At 63.8% G+C, this 25,963-nt stretch overlaps 3 protein-coding genes across 4 annotated transcripts in view; 1 reads left to right on the forward strand and 2 right to left on the reverse strand.

Moving 5' to 3' along the window:
• Nucleotides 1-3,466: 3,466 nt before the first annotated feature.
• Nucleotides 3,467-9,908, forward strand: CHST13 (carbohydrate sulfotransferase 13). Its single transcript, XM_052648882.1, has 3 exons — nt 3,467-3,563; nt 8,324-8,406; nt 9,066-9,908. Exons 1-3 carry the CDS (start codon nt 3,467-3,469, stop codon nt 9,906-9,908), a joined length of 1,023 nt encoding a protein of 340 aa, XP_052504842.1.
• Nucleotides 9,909-11,305: 1,397 nt separating this feature from the next.
• On the reverse strand, nt 11,306-12,928 carry C1H3orf22 (chromosome 1 C3orf22 homolog). The gene is given in 4 exon segments (XM_052649925.1): nt 11,306-11,362; nt 11,364-11,487; nt 12,274-12,405; nt 12,843-12,928. Coding segments are annotated over 4 exon segments (399 nt in total).
• Nucleotides 12,929-21,009: 8,081 nt separating this feature from the next.
• Nucleotides 21,010-25,963, reverse strand: part of TXNRD3 (thioredoxin reductase 3) — a 34,555-nt gene continuing 29,601 nt past the window's right edge. For both annotated transcript variants that reach the window (XM_052643636.1, XM_052642876.1), the window contains exons 14-16: nt 25,343-25,438; nt 21,569-21,703; nt 21,010-21,431 (exon numbers count right to left, since the gene is read on the reverse strand). In XM_052643636.1, coding sequence (XP_052499596.1) covers nt 21,369-21,431; nt 21,569-21,703; nt 25,343-25,438 — 294 coding nt within the window. In that variant the 3' untranslated portion in view covers nt 21,010-21,368. The remainder of the gene's footprint in view (nt 21,432-21,568; nt 21,704-25,342; nt 25,439-25,963) is intronic.

The raw sequence follows: 25,963 nt of genomic DNA on the forward strand, positions 1-25,963 counted from the left end.
CTGTGTACTGGGGCCGCGGAGAGACCAGGCGTCCTGTCCGGCGGGGCGGGACCCTCGGGCCGCGGGCCCACCCCTTCCGGCCCTCTCTGGGCCCCGGGCCAGGGCGAGGGTCGGGGTCAGGGCAGCACTGACCGGAGGGCAGGGTCCTGGGCGAGACAGGCTTCGAGCTGGGGATGCCGGGGGAGGGTCCGTGTGTCCCCTCTGCGGGGTGCTGGCCCGCGGGGTGTTTTCTGGGACACGCCATGGGGAGAGGGGTCTCTGGGTTGGGTCTGCCCCATGGTCTCGGGGGGTGGCCTCATCATCAGGGGCGATGTGTGCCAGTGAGGGGGGCCCGTGACCGGGGTACCGAGTGCGGCCGCCCCATTTCCCTCTTTCCCGCCTGGTGAGTGACACGCTGGCCGGAGCCCACACGGTGGCAGTATTGCCCCTTGGGGGTGCCGGCCTCCCCGGCTCTCAGGAGACCCCGTCGCCACCTCTGGGGGAAGGGGTGCCCCACGGAGGTGCAGGCCTCCCCGGCTCTCAGGAGACCCCGTCGCCACCTCTGGGGGAAGGGGTGCCCCACGGAGGTGCAGGCCTCCCCGGCTCTCAGGAGACCCCGTCGCCACCTCTGGGGGAAGGGGTGCCCCACGGAGGTGCAGGCCTCCCCGGCTCTCAGGAGACCCCGTTGCCACCTCTGGGGGAGGGGGTGCCCGTTAGCTCCCTCCAGCTCCGGATGGGGCCCAGGGCCACTCACAGAGCTGGGAAGATGCGCCCTAGAGCCCCAGTGGCCCCAGGTAGAGGGTGGGCAGCAGCCCTGGGTGTGGTGGACCCAGCTCGGCTGCCGACCAGCCCACGGCCTTGGGCACCGTCCCAACGCACACACAGCGTGTGAGCGCCCACGCCTGGCGCGTATGCAGGAGGCTGGCGCCTCCCGCTGTTTGCGCCCGGGGACACTGGCGTCAGCTGAACGCCCTGCCCCCGCGGCCAGCCTGTGGGGCTCAGTGTCCATCGTGTGGGGGTGCAGGTCAAGCTCCGCGGGGTGCGGGGCCTGCCCACGGCCACAGCTAGTCTAGTGGAGCCGCCGTCGGCCTCGACGTTGGCCCAGAGGACTCTGGGGCTTTCGCACTGTGCTCCACGGACAGACCAAGTAGAAAACGCGGAAGTGACAAGGCGCCAAGCAAGGCCGCAGGCCCTCAGCGTGCCTCCCGGGCCTGAGCCCCTGGCCCTGACGCTGGATGTGGTCCGTCCCCTTCGGCATCGAGTGCCCGCGCTGGATTCTCTCCCAGGCCCACGCCTGTCCGGGCCAGCCTCTATTCCTTGCCCCTCGCGACCGGCACCGAGACCCCAGCCCTGCCCGCCTGGCACCGTCACCCAGGCCATGCTGGGCCCCCGTCTCTGCCAGGCAAGAGCTCGCGCCCGGGGCCATCAGCCCCTCCCCTGCATCCCTTCCTCCCCGCTTCCACTCTCCTGCCCGGGGCCTTCTCTGCGCACCCTGACCGCTGATCCGTCCACTTTCAACACCGAGCCTGCACCCGGAGGCCACCCGGCTCCTGACCGTGCACAGCCTCCCTCCGGGCCCCACCCCCTCCCTGCCCGCCGTGGTCCACCGGGAGCCCCAGCGTGGCCACGACAGGCTGGGAGCAGGGACGCCCTGTCTGCCTCTCCGGCCTCTCCCTTCGGGGTCTTCTCAATGGCTGTCTACTGCGGGACTCATCTCGGCACCTGGCGCCTCCCTATGCGCCCCTGTCATCTTCACAGCCACTGACTAGCTGCAATGGTCATGCCCACTCGCTCCTTCTCCCGTGCCCACCCCACCCCTTGGGCCCTTCCACCCCAAGACCCAGTGCGGCCCTGGGGGCCTCCTGGACGTTCCTGGACTGGGCGGGCAGAGATGTTGTTCTAGACGTGGCCACCAGGTGGCAGCACAGGGACCAGGACGCCTGCCTAAGGGTGCCTGCGGCTGGGACTGCAGAGAACCCAGGTCCTCACACAGATGGTAGGGGAGGTTCGGGACCAGCTGGGCAAGTGGATGCCCCGGAATCTGGGTCCCAGGCCCAGGGCAGCAGCAGCCCTGCCTTCAGGTTATTCTGAGGTGAGCTGGACGCTCCCCAAGGCCCTCTGTCCCGGGCCTCGGGAAAGTCACAACACGGCGCTCCTGGTTTGTCCTGGGCTGTTTCTTGCCCTCTGCTCTTTGAGACCCAGGATAGAATTTGGAGCCCTGTCTTTAAGGCAGCAGAACCGTTATTTACTTAATATTGTCCTTTAAATAGATTTGCACGTAACGGGAAGGAATTTTTATGTCCCCACCCTAACAGAAGCCAGAGCCACCTGCCAGACACTAACAGTAATAACGTATTAAGCACCAGGGTCGAGTACGCAGCCGGCACTGGCTGAGTGCCAGGCGCCATGCCGAACGTCTGCTGGGTCTCGTTCGGTTCCCACCGCACGGTGAAGTGTGCCCTAGTGCGATCCCACTGCGCGAGGGAGCTGGGCGCAGAGGGTTAGGCAGCTCTCCTGACCGCACACAGCAGGTAAGTAGAAGCCGGCAGGGCTGGAAGCAGTTGAGACGCACCCCTTTCCCACACACTCACGCTGCTCAGGGTTGGTTCACGCACACACACACCCAGATCTGCACACGCAGTGGGCAGCTGGAGCCTGGGGTCTGGAGTGTCTCCCAGCCCCCTGGGGTGCTGCACAAGTGCATTTTCAAGGCGGGATTCACTCTCACCAGCCTGCACTCAAGAGTCTTCAGCGAGCTGAGTGCTCCCTTGGGGTCTGCAGCAGTTGTGGGGAGGAGGAAAAGAACAGGATTCCTGATGTCCAGAGGCGGAAGGAGACGCCCGTCTCAGCCTCGCCCCCGGTCTGGCTGCCTCCTGCAAGCCAGAACCTGGAGACCCCGGTGGAGAGCAAGGCTGAAGGGTGGGCTCCAGTGAGGGAGAGGCCCTCTTGGCCTGATCCTGGGGCTGGGGGCGTCAGCGAGGGTCTCGTACTGGCGGCTTCACGCAGCAAAAGAGCAAAGGGGGCACCGGATGCCCCGACCCACTGTGATGAGGCTGCTCGGTGTCAGCGGAGGAGGGCGCCCGGGCGAGCGGGCGGAAGCGGGCGAAACCGCGACGGCGGCAGGGCTTCTCCGCCGGTCTCCACCCTTCGCGCCCTGGGCGGCTGCTCGCTGCCCCGCTGGACGGAGCAGGGGCATGGCAGACTGGACTAGTCCACCCCCCACCCCCGCCCCGGCCCGCCTCCAGACAGCAAAGCCCTTGCATCCCCGCGCTTCGGGCGTGGAGCGGTGTACACGCCGCCGGGAGGGTCCCGGGTCCGGATCCAAGCGCGGCCCTGGTGCGCGGATCCTGGGCGGCCCTGGGTTTCGGGTTCGGTCTGAGCAAGAGCCCGTGGGCGGGTCCAGGGGCGGGACGGAGGTCGCGCCCCGGGTCCCACTCCAGCGCGGGCCCCGTTGGGCCCGGCCGAGCGCGGCGCGCTCCGGGCAAGCATGGCGAGGCGCTGCTGGCGGCGGCGAGCGCTGGCGGCCGCGTGTCTGGGCGCCGCGCTCCTGCTCCTGGGCGCCGCGCCCCGCGCCCTGCGCCCGGGTGAGTGCCTGCCGCGGCGGGTGGGGGGAGGCGGTACGCGACCGGGTGGGGGCACCTTTGGTCTCCTCTCGGGCTAGGGCACGGGGGAGGCGCGGGGAGGGGGCGCTCAGAAAGACTCAAAGCTGCGCCCGCGTCCCGGGTCCTCGCAAGGGCTCGCGATGCGGTCTCCCAAGGCCGGGAGGCGGACGGTCCGGAGCTCCCAGCCTCTGTCCAGGGACCAGGTGAGCGGTGGGCCGAGGAGGGCATTAGGCCATCCGGGTCTTTTGCCTCCTTCGCCTGGCCCCACTTCGCGCCTGGAAGCTCCCCCCTCCCCAGTGTCCACAGCCGCGGGTGGGACGCTCCGGTCCAGGTGGGTCCCTCTTGGCACCGCACTTTGCACCAGGAAGGACTCGGTCCGGAGCACCCTCCTCAGGGTCGGGTGTGGGAAACAGGCAGCCCGTTGTGCCAGCCGTGCGGAGTGCCTGCTCCAGCATGTGCTGCGACTGGACTCACTCCAGAGGCCGAGGGGCCGTGGGCCGCTGACCTGCGGGCTGCAGAGGCCCCGGAGGTCTGGAGGTGCCCAGGCAGAGAGAGGCCTGTCCTGACCTTGCCTTTTCCAGGTGTGAGTGTGTGTGTGGCAGTGTGTGTGCATGACTGCATGTGTGCACGTGTGTGTGTGCATATGAGGAGCGGTGGAGGCCAGGAAGGAAGGTAGGTTGAGGTCCACTCATGAGTGCCCTTGTGTGGCAGGCTAGGAATTGGGGTGCTCTCCACATGGCCCAGAAGGGCTATCAGTCCTTAATACTACCAACTCACTGGAGAAGACCCTGATGCTAGGAAAGATTGAAGGTGGGAGCAGAAGGGGACGACAGAGGATGAGATGGTTGGACGGCATCATTGACTCAATGGACAGAAGTTTGAGCAAACTCTGGGAGATGGTGAAGGACAGGGAAGCCTGGTGTGCTGCAGTCCATGGGGTCGCAAAGGGTCGGACACGACTGAGCGACTGAACAGTAACCCGGCTGCCAGGCAAGGTCCCGGGGTTACAGGAAAACAGGGCGGTCCTTCCTCGCTGAGCCAACCCCCCCTGGGGCACACAGACACCTGCCACGTGAATCAGATGGTCTCAGTAGCAACGAGTGCCGTGGATAAACTAACAGCAGTCTGGCCACTGGAGAGGCCCCCTTTCTGGAGGGACGTTTGAGTTGAGATCCGAACAAGAAGTCTTAGCCCGGAAGAGGAGAGGTTTCTGGAGAAGCGGTCGAGGCAGAGGGCACCGGTGCTCGCAGAGCGACAGGACGGCAGTGAGGCTGGTGCTGAGCGAGGGGCGGGGGGCCCGGGCAGGCCTGGAGGGAGCGGGACTCACTGGCGGCCAGCAGGAGGCCGTGGCCTGGGCTCTGCCAGCTCCTGGTGCCCGAGGCGGGAGTGAAGTCTGACCGTCCCGCGCAGAGCGATCCACCCAATCAGGGCTCCGTGCCGGGGGCTGCGGAGCTCAGGGTGGAGAGGTCACGAGTCTTCCAAGAGAGAAAGGCAGGATCGATTTTTCCTTCTGAAGGGCTTGACCCCTGGAGGGCCTGCAGGTCAGCGGGGCGGGGGGCTGACCCGGCTGGGCCATGCTGCTCGGATGGCCTGCTCTTGCGACACTGGCCTGGCTGGAACTTATTAACCAGAAAACTGTGTGGTAACCTCTGCTCCCCGGGCTGGGGGTTGCCCAGCACAGCGTCCCGCAGGGCCAGCCCCGAGGAGCCCAGTGCGGCTGCGCCGGGCCTGTCCTTAGGGTGGGCTTGCTTTTGGCTGCCCATGGGGCATGCTGCCCCCAGCCCGTGGTGCTGTGAGGGCGGGCAGGGTGGTGTGCGGGCACAGTGGCTCCAGGAGGCCTCGGCAGCCAAGGACATGCTCTCACTGGGGCCTGGCGCCAAGCCGCTTCTGGCCCCTTGCTTGCTGGGAGGCCTCAACATGTTTCTTTGCCTCTTTGAGCCTCAGTTTTCCCATCTGTCAAATGGGAGAGCAGTAGTTCTGACCCCTGGGGGCGCGGTGTCAGTGAGCAGAGCAGGGGCGCCGTGCGTTCCTGCCTGCTCCCCAGTCTCCCGGCCACTCCGGTGCTGACCAGGACATGCCAGCCCACATGCAGCGGGCCTGGGAGGCCAGGGCTGGCCCACTGGGCACCCCCAGATTGCAGGCAGCTCCTCCCTCGGCCTGCCAGCCCTTCACACCCAGCTGGTTTGCTCTGAGCTACTCCAGACTGCTTTCCCCGAGTGTCTGTTTCCCCTTCTCCCAGCCTCCATCCCTGCCCTCCGGGGAAGCTCTGTCTCTGACACCACTCAGTCCCTCCCTCCTCCCCGCCTTCTCTCTCTCCCTCTCTCTCTAACCTCCTGCTATTTTTGTTTCCTTTGTCAAAGCAGAACCCGCTTGTGGTTTTGCCCAAGTGGCTGCCCTGGGCTGGCCCAGTCTGTTCCCTGGCCCTCTGCTGGAAGGCCTGGGACCTGGAGGCTCGGGGAGGGACTCGGGGGCTGAGGACACAGGTGGGGGACCGGGGCGAGGGGGCAGGAGGCTGCAGGAAGCCCCATGGGGCCCTTTGGGGACCGCCCTACCCTCAGAGCCCCGGCCTCCCGCTGCGGGGGGGTTGGGGGGGCTGGACCCAAGGACCTTTCATCCTCCTCCACGCCGGCCTGCCCGCCCACCGGATCAGGGTTCTGCTCCTGCGCTGACGGGGTGGAGCCGGGCGGGGGCGGCCCAGCCCCATAATCACTGCCCCGGCTCTTGGGGGCTGGTGTGGGATCCGCTTTCCCTCGGGCTTCTTCGGTCTGGGTGGGAAAGGAGAGGCTCCACCCAAGAGCTGCTGCTTCCAATAGGCTGGGTGCTTCTGAGCCGTAGGCCTCGGGTAGAGGCGGCCTGGTTTGTTGCTCTGCCTGCCCCCCTGGGGGGCACCAGCCTTGCCCCGTCCCCACTCAGGGCCTCTAACCTCACCGGAAAGAGGTGAGGCAGAGCCCTCCTCCCAGGGCTGTGGGAGGCGCCCGGCTAGCGTGGGGCCAGCAGGTCCTAGGGCCTCCCTGCCAGCGGGCGGCCAGAGGAGGGTGGCTTGTTTTGCGGGTCACTGATGATCCCGAGGACACAGGCAGGCCCTGTGGGCCTCACCCCTCCAAAAGCCTTGGTCACAGCCGAGCCCGGCCCTTATTCTGGGGACACTGGAGTGGGCAGGGGCCCTTGGGCTGCCAGAGGAGCACACGGGAGGGGTCTGCAGGCCTGGCAAGGCTGGTCTGCCTCTCACTGACTTCTTCCTTTAACCAAGTCCCCCAGGCAGTGCTCAGCGGTGCTCAGGGGGCTCCCAGGCCTCAGCAGCCTGGACTGTCAGCATGCAGACCACGGGCCCCACCCAGGGGACCAGAACCTCTGGACGTGGGCCAGGCCACCCGCGTGTCGGCAGGCCCCGTGCACGCTCAAGTTTGGGAACCGCTGCCTGTGGTCCGTCTGCCAACACAGCAGTCCACCAAACTGTTCAAGCTTGCTTGTTTGCCAAAGATTTGTCTTCAGGAAAACGCTTGAATCCTGGCAGCATTCTAAGACTCCTCATTTTGTTGAAAGCCAAGGATCATTGAAAGCTTCCTTTTTCTTATGAATTTATTATTTCCTAACGTGATTCTGAATTATTAAAGATATTCTTGTGAATATTCCATATTCTTATGAATTCAATACATTCTTAACAGCCATTGAACGCATTTAACTGCACGCACCTCAGTCACAGAAAGTGCTCTTAGCTATGTTGTTTTCATGAAAGTCAAACTGTTAGGCGCTCAGTTGTGTCTGACTTTGTGACCCCATGGATGTAGCCCTCCAAGCTCCTCTGTCCATGGGATTCTCCAGGCAAGAATACTGGAGTGGGCTGCCATTCATTGTCCAGGGGACCTTCCTGATCCAACCATCAAACCTGGATCTCCTCAACTGTAGATTCTTTACCGTCTGAGCCGCCGGGGAAGCCCTCTTTCTATAAGGTCCAGTACTAACATCACCTCTTTCATTTCCATTTTTTTGTAATTTGACTCTTCATTCTTTTTTTCTTGATCAGTCTAACCAAAGACTTGACAATTTGGGTGATATTTTTTAAAGGCATTAAAACTTGTTATATCTTATTGGTAAGCAGAATCATATCTAAGACAAATACGAGGCTGTGGCAGTTTGGGGAAGACAGAGGGATACAGCGCTGAGACAGAGAGCGTCCCCACACCTGGACGCTGCCAGTGAACCCTGAATGTACTGGGAGGCGGGACACACCCCAGCAGGAGGGGGAGAAGCCCCGGCAGGCGTCCCCAGCGGTCACTGGACCTGGTCACCTGCGCTGCCACCGGAGAGCCGGCAGCTTGGCGGTGCGGCCCCCGCTGTCGCCAGCCCCTGCTGCTGCCGACCCCTGCTGCTGCCTGCCCCCCAGGGCGGGGAGAGGCTGGCCCAGCCTCCCCACTGGGCCCTCACCCTCAGGCTGCATGGACGTGGCTGGCAAAGGCGGGGTGTGAGGTGGAGGCAAGTGGCGCTGGGTGGTCAGGGCCTTCCTAGAGGGCGGTGGTTTCCCCTTTTCCCATTGTTTGCTCCCGCCCAAGCCCCCTGCAGCTCTGGAGGGCAAGCTCCCTGCCCTGGTGACAGGGACCTGGTCTGTCAGTGACCCCCGAGGCAGGCGGGACGTGGGGGCACTGAGGCCCAGCGGTGGATGCAGTGTGCCCAGGCGAGTCGGCCAAGCCCCTAGGGCCACGGCCAGTCTGGTGCCACGGCGAACGCCTCTCCCTTGCCCCCAGGGTTCCCGAGCAACGCCGTGGGCACTAGCTGGTTTGGCGGGAAGAGGAGGAGCCCCTTGCAGACGCTCTATGACCTGGACCAGGTAGGCGGACCCCTCCCCATGCTGCCTCCAGCCACAGCGGCCGGAGCCCGCGTGGACCTGCTGTCCGGGGGCTGCGGCCGCCTCCGGCTCCGGCCAGGGAGCGAAGGCCGGGCTGTGACGGGGCCGACGCTGGGGGCAGGAGGAGAGACCTGGGGGCGTCCAGGTGTAGGCTACGCCGGGCTCTGTGCTGCGGTGTTCTGCGTGGGGGACATAATGAGCAGTGGACTGTGTGCCGCTCACAGCAGGAAGGACACAAAGGGAAGCCCCAGGCTCAGCGCCGCTGGGGCAGGGAGACGGGCCAGGCATGCCGCGCCCCCACCACCAGGCCTGAGCGGCCATATGCTGTTCCCAGTGTGCGCCAACTGAGCCCACAGGCCCAGCTCACACACGCCCCTGAAGGCGCCCTCAGCACTACTGAGCACCTGCCGGCTCGGGCCCTGCTCCATCAGCGGCGGGAGCCTCACCTGGACCTCTGCCCTTGTGGTGCTGATGGGAGGGGCCTGGTGTAGGCGGAGACCCTCCCTGGGGCGGGGCGGAGCGGTGGGCGTGGGGGGCGGCAGTGAGGACCTGCGCGCGACCAGCCGCATCCTCCCCGCCCCTCGGCCGGGGTGGGCTCACGGCCCCTCACCCGGGCTCCCTCCGTGGCCCTGGCCCCGCAGGGCCCGCGCTCCGCCTTGGCCGAGGTGCACCGGCAGCGGCGAGAGCTGCTGCGCCGCGCCTGCGGCCGCCACACCCGGCGGCGGCGTCTGCTGCGGCCCGAGGACCTGCGGCACGTGCTGGTGGACGACGCGCGCGGCCTGCTCTACTGCTACGTGCCCAAGGTGGCCTGCACCAACTGGAAGCGCGTGCTGCTGGCGCTGAGCGGCCGTGGCCCCGGGGACCCGCGCGCCATCCCCGCGCCCGACGCGCACGCGCCCGGCCGCCTGCCCTCGCTGGCTGACTTCAGCCCGGCCGAGGTCAACCGGCGTCTGCGCACCTACCTGGCCTTCCTCTTCGTGCGCGAGCCCTTCGAGCGCCTGGCCTCGGCCTACCGCAACAAGCTGCAGCGGCCCTGGGGCGCCGCCTTCCAGCGCCGCTTCGGCACCGACATCGTGCGGCGCCTGCGGCCGCGCCCGAGCCCAGACGCGCTGGCCCGCGGCCACGACGTGCGCTTCGCCGAGTTCCTGGCCTACCTGCTGGACCCGCGCACGCGCCGCGACGGGCCCCTGAACGAGCACTGGGAGCGCGCCCACGCGCTCTGCCACCCGTGCAGCCTGCGCTACGACGTGGTGGGCAAGTTCGAGACGCTGGCCGAGGACGCGGCCTTCGTGCTGGGCCTCGCGGGCGCGCCCGGCCTGCGCTTCCCGGAGCCGCCCCCGGGGGCCCGGGCCGCCGCGCGCGACCGGGCCGAGCGCCTCTTCCGCGACATCAGCCCCTTCTACCAGCGGCGCCTCTTCGGCCTCTACAAAATGGACTTCCTCCTCTTCAACTACTCCGTCCCCTCCTACCTGCGGCTGCGCTAGCCGGGGGTCGGGGTGCACGCCGAGAAGGCCCTGTGCTCGGCCCGCCGGGCGGACCGCGTCCTGGCGCAGCCCGCCTCACCTCCAGGGGCTGGACCCCTGGGGGCCTGATGCCGGCCTCGTCGAAGCACCCTGGCTGGCGGGTGCGTCCCCAGGACCCCGGAGGATGGAATAGTAGGCTTTCAGCTTGCGAGCGTCTGTGTTTCGTCGTCTGTCCTGAGCCTAACCACCGCACAAGACTAGAATGCTGGCTCTGCGCTGGCCTCCGAGCCCCCCGGGCCCTCCCCATCTCACCTGCCCTGGTCACTGCGGCCCCGCCAAGGAGAGACGCCCACCCACGCCCAGACCCAGGGCCGGACAGGCCTTGTCTCCGCCTCAGTGGGCGGTGACCGGCCACCTGGGCACCCTGAGGACCCCACCACGTGGTGCACCCGGCGGGGTGGGGGGGGGCCTGTTCTGGCTCCTTCTTGGCCTCAGTCCAGCCAGGTGCTCGGTGGTCCACCGTCAGCAGAGCCCAGTAGGCAATATAGGAGCAGACTAGACCGGACCACGGTGAGCAGGGGAGCTCATGCGCTTGAAATACATGCGTTTTGTTACTTTGTGAAATATGGGTTTGTGTCTCCTTTTGCCATTTGTTCTGGGGTCTGAGGTGGTCTGGTCTTGAGCCTGGATCACCTACCCAGCAGGGCGCAGGTGTCAGAGGCTGTGTGGGGACCGGAGTAAGGAGCGCAGGCACCCTGGGGTGTTGCCATGTGCTGGCTCGAGGGGGGCAGTGATACTGGGGAAAACCTGTCCTTTCACTCTGCCTGGGCCAAGCGCTAAAGCCACACCAGCTCAGCCAAGCCCTGCGCCTGGGGCTGCCGCCACCCTGGTGTGTGTGCTTTTCTACCCAAGTTGTGACAGGCGTGTACACGTGCAGCACACAGGCGTGCACCCCTACGTACGCGCGCACACACACCATTTCCTAATGCACACAGGTGGCACCAGCATTTTAGACTCTGCTGAGCTTTAAACCCTGCCTGAGCACCCTTCCTAGACTGTCTCAGTTGGGGTGGAAAGACTGCCCCTTCCTGCCCCTCCTCCGGGCGCAGCCGTGGCAAAAAGGCGCCCCTAATGAAACTAGGTGGTCCCCCTTCATGCACGCTCCCCTGAAGCAGGACTCCAGAGTATCGCCACCCGGGTATCCCAGATGCCTGAGTGTATTTGGGGGTCAACGCGAGGAAATGACGCTCACACTGAAGAGCTGGCCGTCACCGCACCTTATGGATGAGGGCGTGGGGCCGGCGTGCAGACGACCGTCCGGGGCTATGACCCTGCAGCGTGTCCGCGGGCGACCTCTCCAGGGCTCCTCGCTTCCCCATAGGTCACCTCTGCCTGGAGGGAGCTCCCGGTGGCCACCATCACGAGCGCCCGGGGGCCGAGTAGCCCAGTCTGGCGGTGCAGAGCAGGGCTCCAGGGGGCGGGCGGGAGTGCTGTGGGCCTGGGGAAGCGGCGGGTCAGCAGCGCCAGCTCCCAGAGGTTTCTTGGCGGCGATGGCGGCGGCTGGAGGCAGGACAGAGGCAGGAAATCCGGGGCCCCCAGCCTGGAGAAGCCACACAGAGCCCCACGCTGACCCCACAGAGCCAGCCCGGCCCCAGGCCAGAGGAGCGGGCCAGGGCTGCAACCACGGCTCCGCTCCCAGGGCAGACACTCCCCTGGCTGCCCCCTGCCCGGACGTCCAGCGGCGGACACCTCCCCGTCCTCTGCCCAGCCCAGACACAGGCCTGCCAGCCTGGGGGCAAGCCACAGCAGGCGCCACCAGCACGGAGGCCACCTCCCCCAGAGACCACCCTCCCCACTCCAGCTCTCCCATCTCAGGGGCTCCGTTATCCTCAGATAAACTCGGCCTTTAGCTTCTGGGTGATCTGCCCACTGCCAGGGCTCAGGGTGCGAGGCAGAGCAGTCCTGGGGGAAGGCCTCAGCCCCCACCCCCTGCCCCCAGCACAAGGACCTGGCCACACAGCCTGAAGGCTCTGAGGGTCCAACAAGACGGACCCTTCCATGGGAGAAGCTGCAGCTCAGCCCGTCAGCCCAGGGGAGCAGAGGTTCAGAGGCCCGGGAGCACAGTGGAGAAGACACAGCCTCAGCCCCGAGGCCCCATGCCCACTCACGTCGGTGCAGGTGGTGGGCCAGGTGGTGGGCCGGGTGGGGCCCTTCAGAGAGACAGTCTGGGTCAGGGCAAGTCTGTGCATCTTCGCGTTTGTGTGTGAGGTCTGGGTGTGTCCTCCCATGTGCAGGGTGTGGGGGAGTGAGTGGGAGTCTCCCCAGGGCTCGCCGTCCTCGGCCTGGACGTGCTGTGTCCGCGTGGGGGCCTGGGGCTGAGACTCACCCTCGGACGGGCATGGACCTCGTGGGCAGCAGCGTCTTCTGCAGGGGCAGCTGCTCACGCTGCAAGCTGCTCATCTTCATGAGCGCCCAGGGCTGCGGGGGCTCTGAGCTGGTCTCCGTCAGCCAGGAGAACCTGTGGGCAGTGACGGACCAGGGCTGTGGGCTGAGGGCAGGTGCCCCTGCCACGGGAAGCCGTGAGGAGGCCGTGGCCCCCAAGGTTGGGCTCAGCCCTCCCAGGCCTCTCAACCCAGAAAAACAGGCCACCTGGCAGAGGCCCCAGGCCGCCCAGCCTGCGGGCTCTGTGGGCTCCAGCCCCGCCCCCACACCCGGACCCCATCACACCCCCGCAGGAGCAGGTGTGCTGAACAGGCGACAGGAAGCAGCCAGCCGAGGCTCTGGGGGGCCCAGCTCAGGGGCGAAGGGTTGGTGAGGAGCCTGCCATCGGGGAGCACAGAGCAGCTCAGGGGACAGAGACCCCCACCTGCTCCCACCATGTTTCCCAGAGGGTGCTCCTGGGCTGGGGGCCTGCGGAAGGGGGGCCCCTCCAGGCTCGGGTTTGGGGTCTGCCACCTGTATGGAAATTTCCTGGCAAACTTCTGCATCCTGGCCTTACTCTCCTTTCCCTGGTGGGACTTCTTGGGGGCCTTCGGGTCCATCACAGAACAGGGCTACACTGGGGCACGCCCCGCCAGAGCTGGAAGAGAGGCCGGAGGAGCCAGTCAGGACTCGAACAGCAAGGCTTCCCCGATAGTGCACGAGATAGGGCGCCCAGGAGGGCTGTGAGCCCCCCAGTGCTCAGCATGCTGCTCCACAACGCCTGCTCTGGTGTGTCAGTGTGTGTGAGCACGTGTGTGTGTGCAGCTCTACACCATGCCCGTCTCTGAGCCACCCATACAATATGTGTGTGTACACGTGTGTGTACATGTGTGTGTGCAGCTCTACACCATTAGCAGCTCTGAGTCGCCCCCCATAATGTGTGCACGTGTGTGCACGCATGTGTGCATGTGTGTGTGCAGCTCTACACCATGCCCGTCTGTGAGCCGCCCCTACAATGTATGTGTACACGTGTGCATACGTGTGTGTGCGTGTGTGCAGCTCTACACCATTAGCAGCTCTGAGTCGCCCCCCATAATCTGTGTGCACGTGTGTGCACGTGTGTGTGCATGCACGTGTGTACAGCTCTACACCATGCCCGTCTCTGAGCCACCCATACAATATGTATGTGTGTGTGCACGTGTGTGCATGTGCGTGTGTACAGCTCTACACCATGCCCGTCTCTGAGCCACCCATACAATATGTATGTGTGTGTGCACGTGTGTGTACGTGTGTGCATGTGCAGCTCTACACCATTAGCAGCTGAGTCGCCCCCATAATCTGTGTGCACGTGTGTGTGCACGCGTGTGTACAGCTCTACACCATGCCCATCTGTGAGCTGCCCCTACAATGTGTGTGTACATGTGTGTGTACGTGTGTGTGTGTGTGTGCAGCTCTACACCATTAGCAGCTCTGAGTGGCCCCCACAGTCAGAGGGGCCCTCGGCTGACTGGCCCTGCAGGTGCCAGGTGCTGCCCCGCAGCAGCATCCACCCCGTGCGGCCCGCCCGGGGCCACCTCAGCTCTCCGGGCCATGTAGGGCCGTGGCTGCACAGGGTTGCACAGGCAGAAAGGCGCAGCCGGCAGCCTCAGGAGATGGGCCGCCCCATGCCATCTCCAGGCCGGGTCTGCAGGGGCTGCTGCCCGGGGCTGGCCTGGACTAACCGTCTCCCCCGGGGCCCCGGGAGCCCCCAGGCTGGGTCATCATGAATAAAGCTGCCGTGGATGTTCACGCACAGGTTTCTGCACAAACACGTGTCCCTATTTCTCTGTTGCACGCGCTAGGAGTGCCGTCGCCGGGCTGCCGGAAGCCCGCTGGTTCAGTTTTAAAGAGCTCTGCCCACAGCTTTCGAGCAGCTGGGCCATTTTCCCTGCCCCACAGTCACGGGCAGTTCCCTTTCACAGGATAAGACAAGAGTAAGGACGACCCGCCTTGGGAAGGAGGACTGGGTGTGAGGCCTGACCGCGGGCTCGCGAGCCACATCACCGTCCGCCTGACCTTTGCGAGCTGAGGCCAGCCGCCTGCCAGGCCCCTCCTGGTGTGGGGGGCCCTGGTTCCAGGCGGGGGGCTGTGAAGACACGGGCGGGACCAACCGCAGCGGGCGACAGGTTCCCCGGGAGCTGGCGCCCTTGAAGCGGCCCCACTGGCGACTCAGGGATGAGGCGGCCGGGACAGCTGCGAGGCCTGCTCCCCACCGCGCTGCCCCTGGAGGGCCTGGGGGCCCAGGGGACGAGCACAGCAGGCCTCTTTCCCACCTTCTCACCCCAAGCCCCGCGGAGCCAAGGGAGCGGCTCCCAAACACGGCGTCTCACAGCAGTGGGGGCCTATCCCCCCATCCCCGGCGTGGAAGCCACTGAGCCACAGGCCCTGAGGGCGAAGGCCACGAAGGCCCCCAGCACCGGTCTGAGCGCACACACGCACGCACACAGCTCCCAGGGCCCCTCTGGCCTGCATCATCGCCCGTCCACCCTCTGGGGGGTGGGGCGCTGCCCCCTGCTTCTCTGAGTTTGAGTCGCAGCAGCTGTGTTCCTGTGACCACACTTTGCTGTCGGATCTCCTGAAATCCGGAGAGAAGCCTTGGAGAAACAAGCACTTCTTTCCCGGGCGGGGGCTTCGTCCCCAGGAGCCTTGGTCCCCTGGGGACGGGGCAGCCCTCTGCACCAGGGCAGGCCTCGGGCGAGGGACCTGGGCTGGTACAAGGGCAAGGCTTTCAGCCCCTCCCGGGGTGCCAGGCTGGGACGCAGGGAGCAGGCAGGGGGCCCAGGCCCAGGACGGGGTGGGCCGGTGAGGTGTCTGTGCCACTCTGCGGGCCCTGCTTTACTTCCCCACCTGATGGCTGACAGGCCACCCCCGCCCTCTCCAGGTGAGGAGACCGAGGCTCTGGGGGAACTGCCCTGCCTGCATCTCTGCCCTCCTGCCCTGCAGCGTGTGGGGGAAGAGGTGGCGTCCAGGCCACACGGCTCCCACAGTCCTGGGGCAGCTGGGCGACAGAGGGCACCCCAGCAGTGATCGCAGACGATATGGCCCTGCCGCGGGAACCCAGGGCCTGGAGGGGGCAGGCAGGGGCCCCCACACCCCGCCCGGGTCGCCTGTGGGCCCTCTCGGTCGTGGGCCTGGGCCTGTGTACTGCGGGGAGCCCGCTTCCACAGGCAGGGGGCCCCGTGGGTCCAGGCTGCAACCCCCATCCCAGCCAAGATGCTGTCGCGTGTGGGTCAGAGCGCCCAGCAGTGACCCGGCCCGGGGGGATGCTGATGTGAGGGCCGGGCCCCTGCAGCCAGAAAGGTGGGGGTGAGCAGGCCCCGGGCCCAGGCACTCGCGGCCGCCCTGTGTGATGGGCCCGGCGAGGCGAACGCTGGGCATGGTCCTGGCTGCCACGCGCCACAGGCTCTGGGCCCAGGACGCGGGGCCAGGCCCGCAGCCTTGCCCGAGGGCACAGTCGGGGACCCCTGGCCGGGGAGGGGCCGGGGAGGGGCTGTGTGGAGCCGGGCTGGTGGGCACCCCGTCTCCAAGGACCCTGCGTGGGGGCACCCACAGCCACACGTGTGGGAGCAGAGCACACGCGAGGCCTGCGGGCCCCGAACGACCCACCTGGCGGAAACAGAGCTCCTTCTTCGGGGCCTCCCTGGTGTCCGGTGGCTAAGGCGCCACTGCCTCAATGCAGGGGGCACAGGCCCCATCCCTGGCTGGGAACTAAGAGGCCAGGTGCCAAGCGATGCGGACAAACAGTAAAGAGAAGCGCCTTCCCTGGCTGACCTTGACCTGAGCCCTGGCTGCGGCCCAGGAGTGGCCGGGCTGAGGAGGGCGGGCATAAGGGTGCAGCTCTGGGGTCTGCTGCCCCACGGAGACCCCACTGGGCTGGGGATGGACCGGGCCGGGACCCCAGCTCAGCATGAGGACCGGGGCGGGAGGGGAGTGGACGGTGCAGACGGCAGGGCCTGCCTCTGCCCTCACGTCCTTGGCCTTGACCCGGAGGTTCTCAGAGCAGCCCCGACATGGGGCTCCTGTCCAGGGGCTTGCTGGGGGCACGATGCAGGATGAGGCCCGAAGGGAGCCCCGTGGGGACCGCTCTTCCCGGTCCCCCCGCCCCTCAGCCATCCCTGCCCTGAGGCGGGGACCCCCTTCCCTCAGCACTTCCTGCCCTGAGGCGGGGCAGCCCCTCCAGGTGGGGCTGGGAGGCATCCCGTCGCTGGGTCAGTAGTGAAGAGTCAGCCCCACAGCAGTGGGCTGAGGGCAGCAGCCTGCTGGGGTCCAGAGGTGTGCACAGGGCCAAGCCCATGGTCCCTGAAGATGGAAACGAACCGAGGGGCAGAGCGAGCAAGACGGGGAAGGAGGCCTGCAGCGGGGCCCCCAGGCAGCTCACTTGGGCTTGGAGGGCCACGGCTGTGCAGGGCCGAGCATCTGGAGGTCCCGGGGGGCTGGGCCCGTCCTGAGGAGCGCAGGCAGGACAGCGTCCACCAGGGAGGGCCGAGGACCGCCTGCCTGGGGTTGCGGCTGTGAGGGGCACCAGGTGAGACCCCCACCTGCCCTGCAAGGGGCCTGGCACTCGCGACCCTCCTGGAGAGCCCCGTGTGTGCGCCGTGGCTGGGCGGGAGGGACTCCCAGGGGCCCTGTCACACTGGTGAGGTCACAGTGCCCAGGGGCCCGGGGCCCAGGTGACGGCAGGCCTGTGGGCAGGTGGGGCTCCATGCTCCTGGCTGCTTCTGCCTCGTCCCCTCCGCGGCAGCCTGACGGTCTAACAGCAGCGCAGAGAGAAGGCCTCCGCTGGGAGAGCGTGGGCCGGGTGAGGCCAGGGCGGGCCGGGGCGCCGCAGCTGCTCCGGGTGCTCAGGGAGGACAGCTGCGACCAGGTGGGCGTGGAAACACCAGGCATCCGGGCGGAGGAGGCGGTGAGTGGACCGGGAGCCCCGGGGTGGACCCGGCAGCCAGCAGAGCTCACGAAAGGAGCTCTGGAGGGAGGTCCCTGGAGGGACCTGGAGGGAGGCGGTGGCTAACGGGGCGGGCCCGAGGGGCACAGGCGAAAGCCACACGCTGTGCGCACCGAGGGCACGAGTCCCGTCCCGGTCAGCGGCTCTGCCCTTCTGCGGGGCCCCGCCCCAACGTGGGCAGGTAAACGTCTGGGTCTGCAGTCCAGGTGCGTGACGCCTGGCCTTGGACGGGGCTACGGGCCGCTGCGACATCAGCAGGAAGTGAGAGACACGTCCCGGGCAGAGCGCGCACAGCAAAGAGGGCCTCGGGCCTCGGGCTAGGAGGCTCTGATGGGCCACGATCAACTGAACATTTATTCTAAAATGCCCACGACCAGACAGGCCCCCAGACAGAGAAGACGCAGCGAGGGGGCCGCCAAAGCCGGCCTCGTGTCGTCTGTGCACAGAGCCAGGTCTGCCTCTCCCTTTCCAGTGCGCCGCCTTTCGCTCCTTTTCCTGCCTGAGCACTCTCTAGAACGCCAGGGCGAGCTGAATGGACAGCAGGCAAAGCAGGCACCTTTATCTTGTTCCTGATCTTAGAGGAAGAAACCTTTCGGTCCCCTCTCAGTACTGAGGGCAGCGTGATCTGTGGGCTCTCACACGGGGCTTTATCGCCTGGGATTTTGCCAGACGCTTTTTCTGCACCAACTGAGATGGTCACGTGGTCCCCGCCTGTCATCTATTGACGTGGTGTGTCTCATCGACTGAGTTCCTTGCTGTGAGACTCCCTCGCACGCTGGGAATAAACTCGCCTCACACGCAGTCCTTGAGAGAGCTGCTGGCTCTCGCTGGGCGCGACCATCCTGCCGAGGGCCTGGCACCTGCAGTCATCGGGGTGCTGGCCTGGGGTCTGCTGGTCGCGTCTCCATCCGGTGATGGTGCTGCACAGAATGACTGAGGAAGTGGTCTCTCTCCTTCAGCTTTCTGGAAGATTCTGAGGGAAACTGCTGGTAATACTTCTTTATGTTTCACAGAATTACACCATCTGGCCCTGGGCTTTTTTTTAAAGCTGTTGGTTCGTTTTTTCAGATCAAATTTATTAAGGCATAACTGAGACACAATTAAATGCAGTTTAAAAATTGTGATAAAATACATAAAAAAGCAGCCATCTTCACCATTTTAAAGTGTATAGTTCAGCTCCAAACCAGTCCATCCTAAAGGAAACAAACCCCGAACATTCACTGGAAGGACTGATGCTGAAGCTGAAGCTCCAGTACTTTGGCCACCTGACGCAAAGAACTGACTCACTGGAAAAGACCCTGATGCTGGGAAAGACTGAAGGCGGGAGGAGAAGGGGGCGACAGAGGATGCGATGGCTGGACGGCGTCACTGACTGGATGGGCGTGCGTGTGAGACTCTGGGAGACTCTGGGAGACAGTGAAGGCCAGGGAAGCCTGGTGTGCTGCGGTCCACGGGCCACGAAGAGTCAGACGCGGCTGAGCAGCTGAACAGCAACCCTGGTGGCCGTGGGGCGGCGGCTCAGGGAGCTTCCATCTCCGCGCCTCTGGTGACGTGCTGGCCATCTGCGCACCTTCCGTGGTGCATGTCTGCTGAAGTCCTTTGCCCATTTTCAACCTGGGTGTTTGTTTCTATGTTCCTGGGTTTTGGAAGTTTCTCAATATATTCCAGATATTGCATTCTGGAGCATATCTCTTCTCGGATACGAGGCCCGGACATCTCCCCTCTCCTCTGGGCTCTGCCTTCATTCTGCACAGTGCCCTGGCGCCCTTGACCGCCCCAGGCCCTAACCCCCTTGAGGTCCAGTCCGCCCTTTACCTCGCTTCCTGTGCCCGTCACACGGGAGAGTCTCTGCCAGAGCCGGGGTCGCGGAGCCTCCACCCTGGGTTTTCTTGAGTTCTGCGGCTTCTGCTGCTACGTTCAGGTCTCTGGCCCACTTTCAGCTGACGTCTGTACCCGATGTGAGCAGAGATCTGACGTTGCCCTTTGGCGTGGTTTCCCAGCGCCAGCGGGAGAAAGAGGATGCTTTCCTATGAAAGGGTCTCAGCGGTGTTTCCACCGTCCCCTGACCTGACACGTGAGGCCTGACTTCGCTGTTCTCCGCGTGCCCCACTCTGTGCTGGGACCACGCCATCCTCACAGCTGAGGATCTGCAGTAAACCCTGAAACAGCAAGTGTGTGATCTCCAACTCTGTGCTTTTTCAAGGTTGTTCTGAACGTTCAGAATCCCCTTCAGGTTCTACGGGAGTTTCAGGACGGGTTCTTTCATTTCTGCAGAAGTCACTGCTGAGTTTTTGACAGAACGTGAATGCGTAGGTTGCTTCAGGCACAGCGGACGTTTTAACAGTATTAAGGTTCCTAATCCATGAGCACAGGCTGTCTTTCCACTTTTTTGTCTGCTTTTCTCAACAGGTTGCAGTCTTCACCGTGCAGCTGTTCCATCTCCTTGGTTAATTCAGCGCCTATGAATCTTCTTCTTCTGGGGGCTGCTATAAGTGGAATCGCTTTCTTCATTTCGACATGGGTCACGGGCGGTGTGCAGACTTTCGCCAGGCTTCCTGGAGTCAATTTCACATCCCGCGACCTGCTGAGCTCATTCACCAGGTCCAGCAGCTTCCGTGTCTGGGCGTGAGGCCTCTTCAGTATTTTCTATAGCTACAGCCCCATCATCTGTGAGTGGAGATGATTCCACTTCTTTTTCTTGCCTAATTGCTCTGCATAGAACTTTCCATAAGGGTTCTGTTGAGCGGAAGTGGCAGAAGGGGACGGCCTTGTCCTGTTAGCTGGTCACTGTGGGGCCTCCACATGCGGCTTTTGTTATGTAGAGGTAGTTTCCTTCTATCCCTAGTTCGTTGAGCACTTTCTAATCAGGACAGTGTGTTGAATTCAGTCAAATGCTCTTTCAGCATCAACTGATACCATCATGTGACTCTCTTCCCTTCATTCTGCCGATGAGGGTTACTACGCTGACTGGATTCTGCGTGGTGAGCCATTCTGGCATTCCAGACACAGATCTCAGCTGGTTACACGGTGCACTCCTAGGAGAAAATCTACTTGAAGGAGCAGAGATGGTGACTAGATGCCAAGGCCGAGACAACACAGACAGCAGTATTACCTGGCCAAGACGCTAACGCAGCCATTAACAGAAAGCCAGCGAGTGAGAGAAGCCACTCCGCCCGTGCCACACCCTGCCTGACTGCCGCCGGCCCATGAGCAGGAGCCAACAGCGTCTCGGGCGGGCCGCCGGGCTGCCCCCACGGCGACCGCTCCCCCGCCTCGCCTGCTCGTGGCTCCTCAGTAACTGGACCCTGAGGCTGGCAAGCTGGGCACCCCGCCCCCTGCCGCCTCCGGGGAGGGCAGCAAACACCCCGTCCACAGATGGTGACCCCGACCTGCTTACTGACCTAAAGTTTCTTTTAAAAATAAGTTCTGACCAAAGGACCAGTGGGCCAGCGGGAGGAGGCCAGCCCAGGACCACACCACCGTCTGGAACACTGGACTTGGGGCTGGGAGGTCTGCTTGGGAGGAAACAGGCTCCTCCCCAGGGAAGGCTGCCCACCGCCAGCCCTCTTAGATGCCGACAGGTGTGAACACCCCAAGGAAAGGCCCTGACATTACCTGGTCATTTGCTGAACCAGGCTGTGAGGAAACAGACTGTGAACAGAACTGCTTTAAATAACTTTAAATTGGATTTCACATAATACAGTACTGAGAACATTTTAATATTACTCTGAAGATCACCACACTGAGCACGCCCACTGGAGTCAGTTTCATAACAGAGACTGTTTCCGTGGAAGCAATAGGGAGGGGCTCAAACAGCAGCAAGCGCGGGCGCCAGCCTGGATGAGTCAGTCGAGAGAGGCCTCGCGGAGGAGCTGGCGGGCAGAGGTCGGTCTTGGCTCACCTGGCGGCTCTGAGCGAAGACGTCAAGGAGGCAGCGAGTCTGCCCTCCCGTCAGCCCAGCCGGGGAGTGGGCCCCCGCGCCGCCCCGCCTCCTGTCCCCGGGCAGCGCGGGCTCCCTGAGCCGCACGTGCCGCCTCACCGTCGCGGGGCGGGACAGGACGGGGCGGCGGGGCCTAGCCTCAGCAGCCCTTCTGCGTGATGTCCAGTCCCGATGCCTTGGTGATCTCCAAGGTGGTGAACACCTGCCCAGCAGAGGGAAGACAGCGACTCACATGCAGCCGTGTGGACGCCAGTTTTCGGGCGCGTCCGACGCGGCGCTGACGCCGCCCTCGAGAGCACACGGGGCCCGTCCCCATCCCGGGAGCCCCAGCGGGCGCACCTCTCCACACGTGGGGTGGATCCCGATGGTGGCATCCAGCAGCTGCTTCGTGAGCCCACACTTCATGGCGGCGGCAAACCCCTGAGTGATCTCCCCGGCGTTCGGTCCGAGGACGTGAAATCCTATCACCCGATCCTTCCGAAAGGAAGCCAGTAGGTTAACGCCCTGAGTAGGAGCCTCGTCATCCCAAGTTCACAGTTGAAACTTGCAGCATCTCCCCTAGAAAAGTGCCTGTAACGCCGCCCTGAGCCCAGAGCACCACCAGGAACCCGTGTCCTTGAGACTGTGTGGGGAGAGGCCTGGGCGCATGCCCCGAGGCACCATGAGCCCCGACCCATCAGGACACATGTCACCCACTGCCCAGAGGGGTTCCCAGCACGGTGGACACTTCCAGTGACCCCGAGAGAGCTGGATGACAGTCCGGCGAGTCAGGTCTAACGGCCACGCTGGGGTGCGTGCCCTCTGAGCAGGGGCCCCACTCCCGGGCCGGGGCACAGACACTGAGAGGGGGCCCTCTCCCCTTGCCCCCCACGCTCACACACCGGGGGTAGTGAATTCATCCCGGGCACCCCGGGTCTCCAGCACTCAGCCTCCCCGTCCACAGCTCTCCTCTCTCTCCCCGCATCTAGAGCTTCAGGACCAACAGTGCACCAGGGGAGGCCTGTGCCCCACACTCCTGGACCCCACAGCAGGCCTGTGGAAGGACACCCCACAGTGACTGGCACTCCCTGGGGGCCGTGGGTGATGCCCAGAATCTCCGGCCCCCATAGGAGGGACCCTCGGAGGGCTGCATGAGGGCACATTGCCGGCAACTTCACATCCGACCTCCCCAGAAAGAATCTCAGACTCTGAGGAGGGAGGCGCCCCGGGCTGGCACAGCCTCGCACACTCTTCACCGGCCTCGAGGGGCCCTGCTGTCCCCACGGAGCGGTGAGGGGCTCTCAGGCTTCCCTCACACTCCACAGGGGGCCCTGCACCCGCCGCTGTGAGTGCCTCCATTAGAATTTGAGTAATTCTAACCAGGTTTTCAGTGCATGGAGGCATCTCCTAACTGCCTGCGATGCGGCCCACCTACGGGCAGACACACTGTGTCGCACACCACAACCCTGCTCCTTGCCGACGGAACGTCTGTGCCAGCCCTGTGTGGAGCACGTCTCCTGGCAGCGTCTTTCCAGCAGCAACCGGTCACCTGGTAGCTCTGCGCCACACTCTGGTAACCCTCACACCATTTCAAACTTCTTCCTTATCATTGTACCCGTGATCAGGGATTGCGACCTTACTCCTGTGACTCTTCTGGGTACCGCGAACCAGGTCCATGTGATACAGGGACCTTCGCTCACAGCTCCACCGACTGGCTCCAGCCCCCAGCCAGTCTCCCCCTCCGCCTCCCTCTGCCCTGGGACAGGAACACACTGAAATTAGGCCAATAATCTCAACGGTCTCTGAACATTCAATGGAAGGAAGAGTCGCACGCCTCTCCTTGACATCAGAAGCTGGAAATGGGGAGGGTGGGTGGAGAGCCAGGACAGGCCAAGAGCTGGGCCTCCTGAGCCAGACAGTCAGCCAGGCTGAGAATGCGGAGGGACAGCTCTCCAAGGAAACAGAGAGCACTGCCCCAGTGAGCAGAGGAGCGAGGGGAGAGAAGCAGCCTGCGAGGCAGCTCTGGCGTCTGGATAGACCACACCAGCCGCCACGCCCTCTGATCAGAGCCTCCGGAGCACAGCCGTGATCCCCTCTGGCTCCGTGAAGGAGCAGCGGGGAGGCTGCAGGGCAGCGGGAACTGGCGGAGCAGGCTCACAGAGACTCAGGAAGGAATCATTTCACAGAGGCAGCATGGCAGGGCCGGGGCAGCACCAAGCGCCCACGCAGAGGCTGTAGCCCTTTACCCAGAAGACCTGACCTCCCCAGAAGCTCCAGCACTTAGCGGGTTTCAGTGTGGATGGAAGGATGCATCTGGGGCGTTCATGGGCTTCCAGGTGGCGCTAGCGGTAAAGAGCCTGCCTGCCAATGCCAGAGACGTGAGACCCGGGTTCCATCCCTGGTGGGGAAGAGGCCCTGGAGGCGGGCATGGCAACCCCCTCCAGCTGTCTGGCCTGGAGAGTCCCATGGACAGAGGAGCCTGACGGGCTGCAGTCTATGGGGTCACAAAGAGCCGGACGCGGCTGAAGCGGCTGAGCGCACACGCAGTCCTTTCACAGCGAGAGAGAAGTCAGGGCCTGGCTCCACAGCCTCAAAGGACAGGCTGCTCTCATGCTGGGCGCTGACACAGTGGACCCGGCGCTGACCTGCCATCCCCCAAACCCCAGGGCCTGCAAGAATTAAGCTGAATCGACTCTGCTTTGTGCTCAACAAAGCCTGGACGGCATCTGCTTACAACATGGTTTATGGAATATTTTAAGCCTACTGTTGAGACCGACTGCTCAGAAGAAAAGATTCCTTTCCAAATAAGAGTGCCCTTTCCAAATGACATGCCCCTGACCACCCCAGAGCTCTGATGGAGACGTACAACGTGACGGATGTTGCTCTCACATCAGCTAACACAACACCCTCTGTTGTCCAGCAGCCAAGAAGCAATCTTGACTTCCAAGTCTCATTATTGGACAAATCCATTCTGCTAGGCTGCAGCTGCCACAGACAGTGAGTCCTCTGGCGGGTCTGGGCAGAGTGGACCGAAGGCCTCTGGAGAGGAGTCCCGTCCCAGATGCCATAAGAGCCTCGCGGCTCATGGGATGAGGTCAGAACAGAAACGCGGGAGGCGTTTGGAAGAACCTGACTCCAGCCTCTGTGGATGACAGTGAGGGCCCCAGGACTTCCTAGAGGAAGGAAGGGGGACGTGGTGGAAGCCACAGGAGGACGGGGCTCAGAAGTGGGTCCTGAAGACGGGGCTGAGCTGCCGCCACCTGAGGATGAACCCATCGCAGGGGGAGCTGCTCCCGACGGACAAGCACCGACAGCGGTTCCCGAGATGGAGCCACTCCTGCAAGAGGCCGTGACCGCAGCCGTGATGACAACCAGGACTCGGGACACGACTCACGCTTGGTGGATAAAGGAACGGCAGGGTGGCAGTGCCACTGTGGGCGAGGCGCTTTCAGGCAGCACTGCCTGCTCCGGGGACCACTCGTGACAGAAGGGCCCTTCCAAGCGGCCAGCGCCCTGGACATCTTGCTTTGAGGAACAGCTGCAGCCACCCCAGCCTTCAGCCACCTCCGCCCTGATCAGTCGGCAGCCCCAGCACTGAGGCCAGAGCCTCCACCAGCAAGAAGGTTACAATCTGCTGAGGGCACAGCTGATGGTTAGAGTGCTTAAGCATAAAGTATTTTTAAATTAAGGTTGTACGTTGAATTTTTTAGACAGAATGTGACTGATAAAGACTGTAGTCTGGTGTAAATGTGACCTCACACACGCAGGGAAACCAAACAAAACCGGGGCCCGCACGATTTATTGCCAGGTCTGGAACCAAGCCCCGTAACGTCTTCAAGGCACGCCTGTGTCTCCAGATGCAGACGGACGCGCCTACACTGTGTCGTTGATGGCCCAGACTGCAGCAGAGCCTGAGGCTCCACACTGCCAGTCAGGGCACCCCTGAGAGACACGATCACACAGAGAAAGGGAGGCCTGTGTCCGTCCTCTGCAAGCACAGCACTTGGGCGGCAGTCTGAAGGATTTCTGCCTAGCCTCGAGAGCTATCTTTAAGGAGATTATAAAAACCCAGATACGAGACTAAAAGCGAAATTTTAAAATCAAAGCATGCCCGCTTCCAACCACATGACGTACGTTGTCCAGTTTATTGCAGATTATCTTCGCGTAGCAAGTGTTGTTGTCTCTGCAGGCCACTGTCCACTCGAGAGGCCAGAACAGAGTGTGGTAGACCTGCAAGAGAGGCAGAGGTCAGCGTCCACGGAGACACCTGCAGGGCTCCTTGATCACACAGAGATGGCAGTTTGTCCACCAGCTCTCAGAAACTTAAACACGCGTGATCCCAGCTTCCGAGTCTGATGGAAATGAACTCTTCTGCACATTTTATTACAAACTTTCTAATCTCTCTGGCTATGAGGAACATGAGATAAATGCTTCTTCACCCCAAGGTGTTCTCCCTAAAATATACCCCGAATGTTAAGAAAAGAGATGGCGCCAACTCTTGAGAGTATAGACAGGATTTCTGCAACAGAAAGCCCTGGCTCCGACGCGCCCCAAGTCCCGCGCGGAACCCTCCCCTGTGCCCCTCCACCCCCTTCCTCACGTGCATTGTCTGTTCAGTCGCTCAGTCGTGTCTGACTCTCTGCGACCCCAGAGACTGCAGCACGCCAGGCTCCCCTGTCCTTCACTATTTCCCGGAGCATGCTCAAACTCATGTCCGTGGAGTCGGTGATGCCATCCAGCCATCTCATCCTCTGT

The sequence above is a fragment of the Budorcas taxicolor genome, chromosome 1, assembly GCF_023091745.1.
Source record: "Budorcas taxicolor isolate Tak-1 chromosome 1, Takin1.1, whole genome shotgun sequence".
In the NCBI taxonomy this organism is placed as follows: domain Eukaryota; kingdom Metazoa; phylum Chordata; class Mammalia; order Artiodactyla; family Bovidae; genus Budorcas; species Budorcas taxicolor.

What these genes read in the sequence shown, in the direction of transcription:
- CHST13 (XM_052648882.1), top strand. Translation starts at nt 3,467, where the DNA reads ATGGCGAGGCGCTGCTGGCGGCGGCGAGCGCTGGCGGCCGCGTGTCTG. An exon ending in GCCCCGCGCCCTGCGCCCGG is followed by an intron (nt 3,564 to 8,323) that starts GTGAGTGCCTGC and finishes CCTTGCCCCCAG; the next exon opens with GGTTCCCGAGCAACGCCGTG. An exon ending in CGCTCTATGACCTGGACCAG is followed by an intron (nt 8,407 to 9,065) that starts GTAGGCGGACCC and finishes CTGGCCCCGCAG; the next exon opens with GGCCCGCGCTCCGCCTTGGC.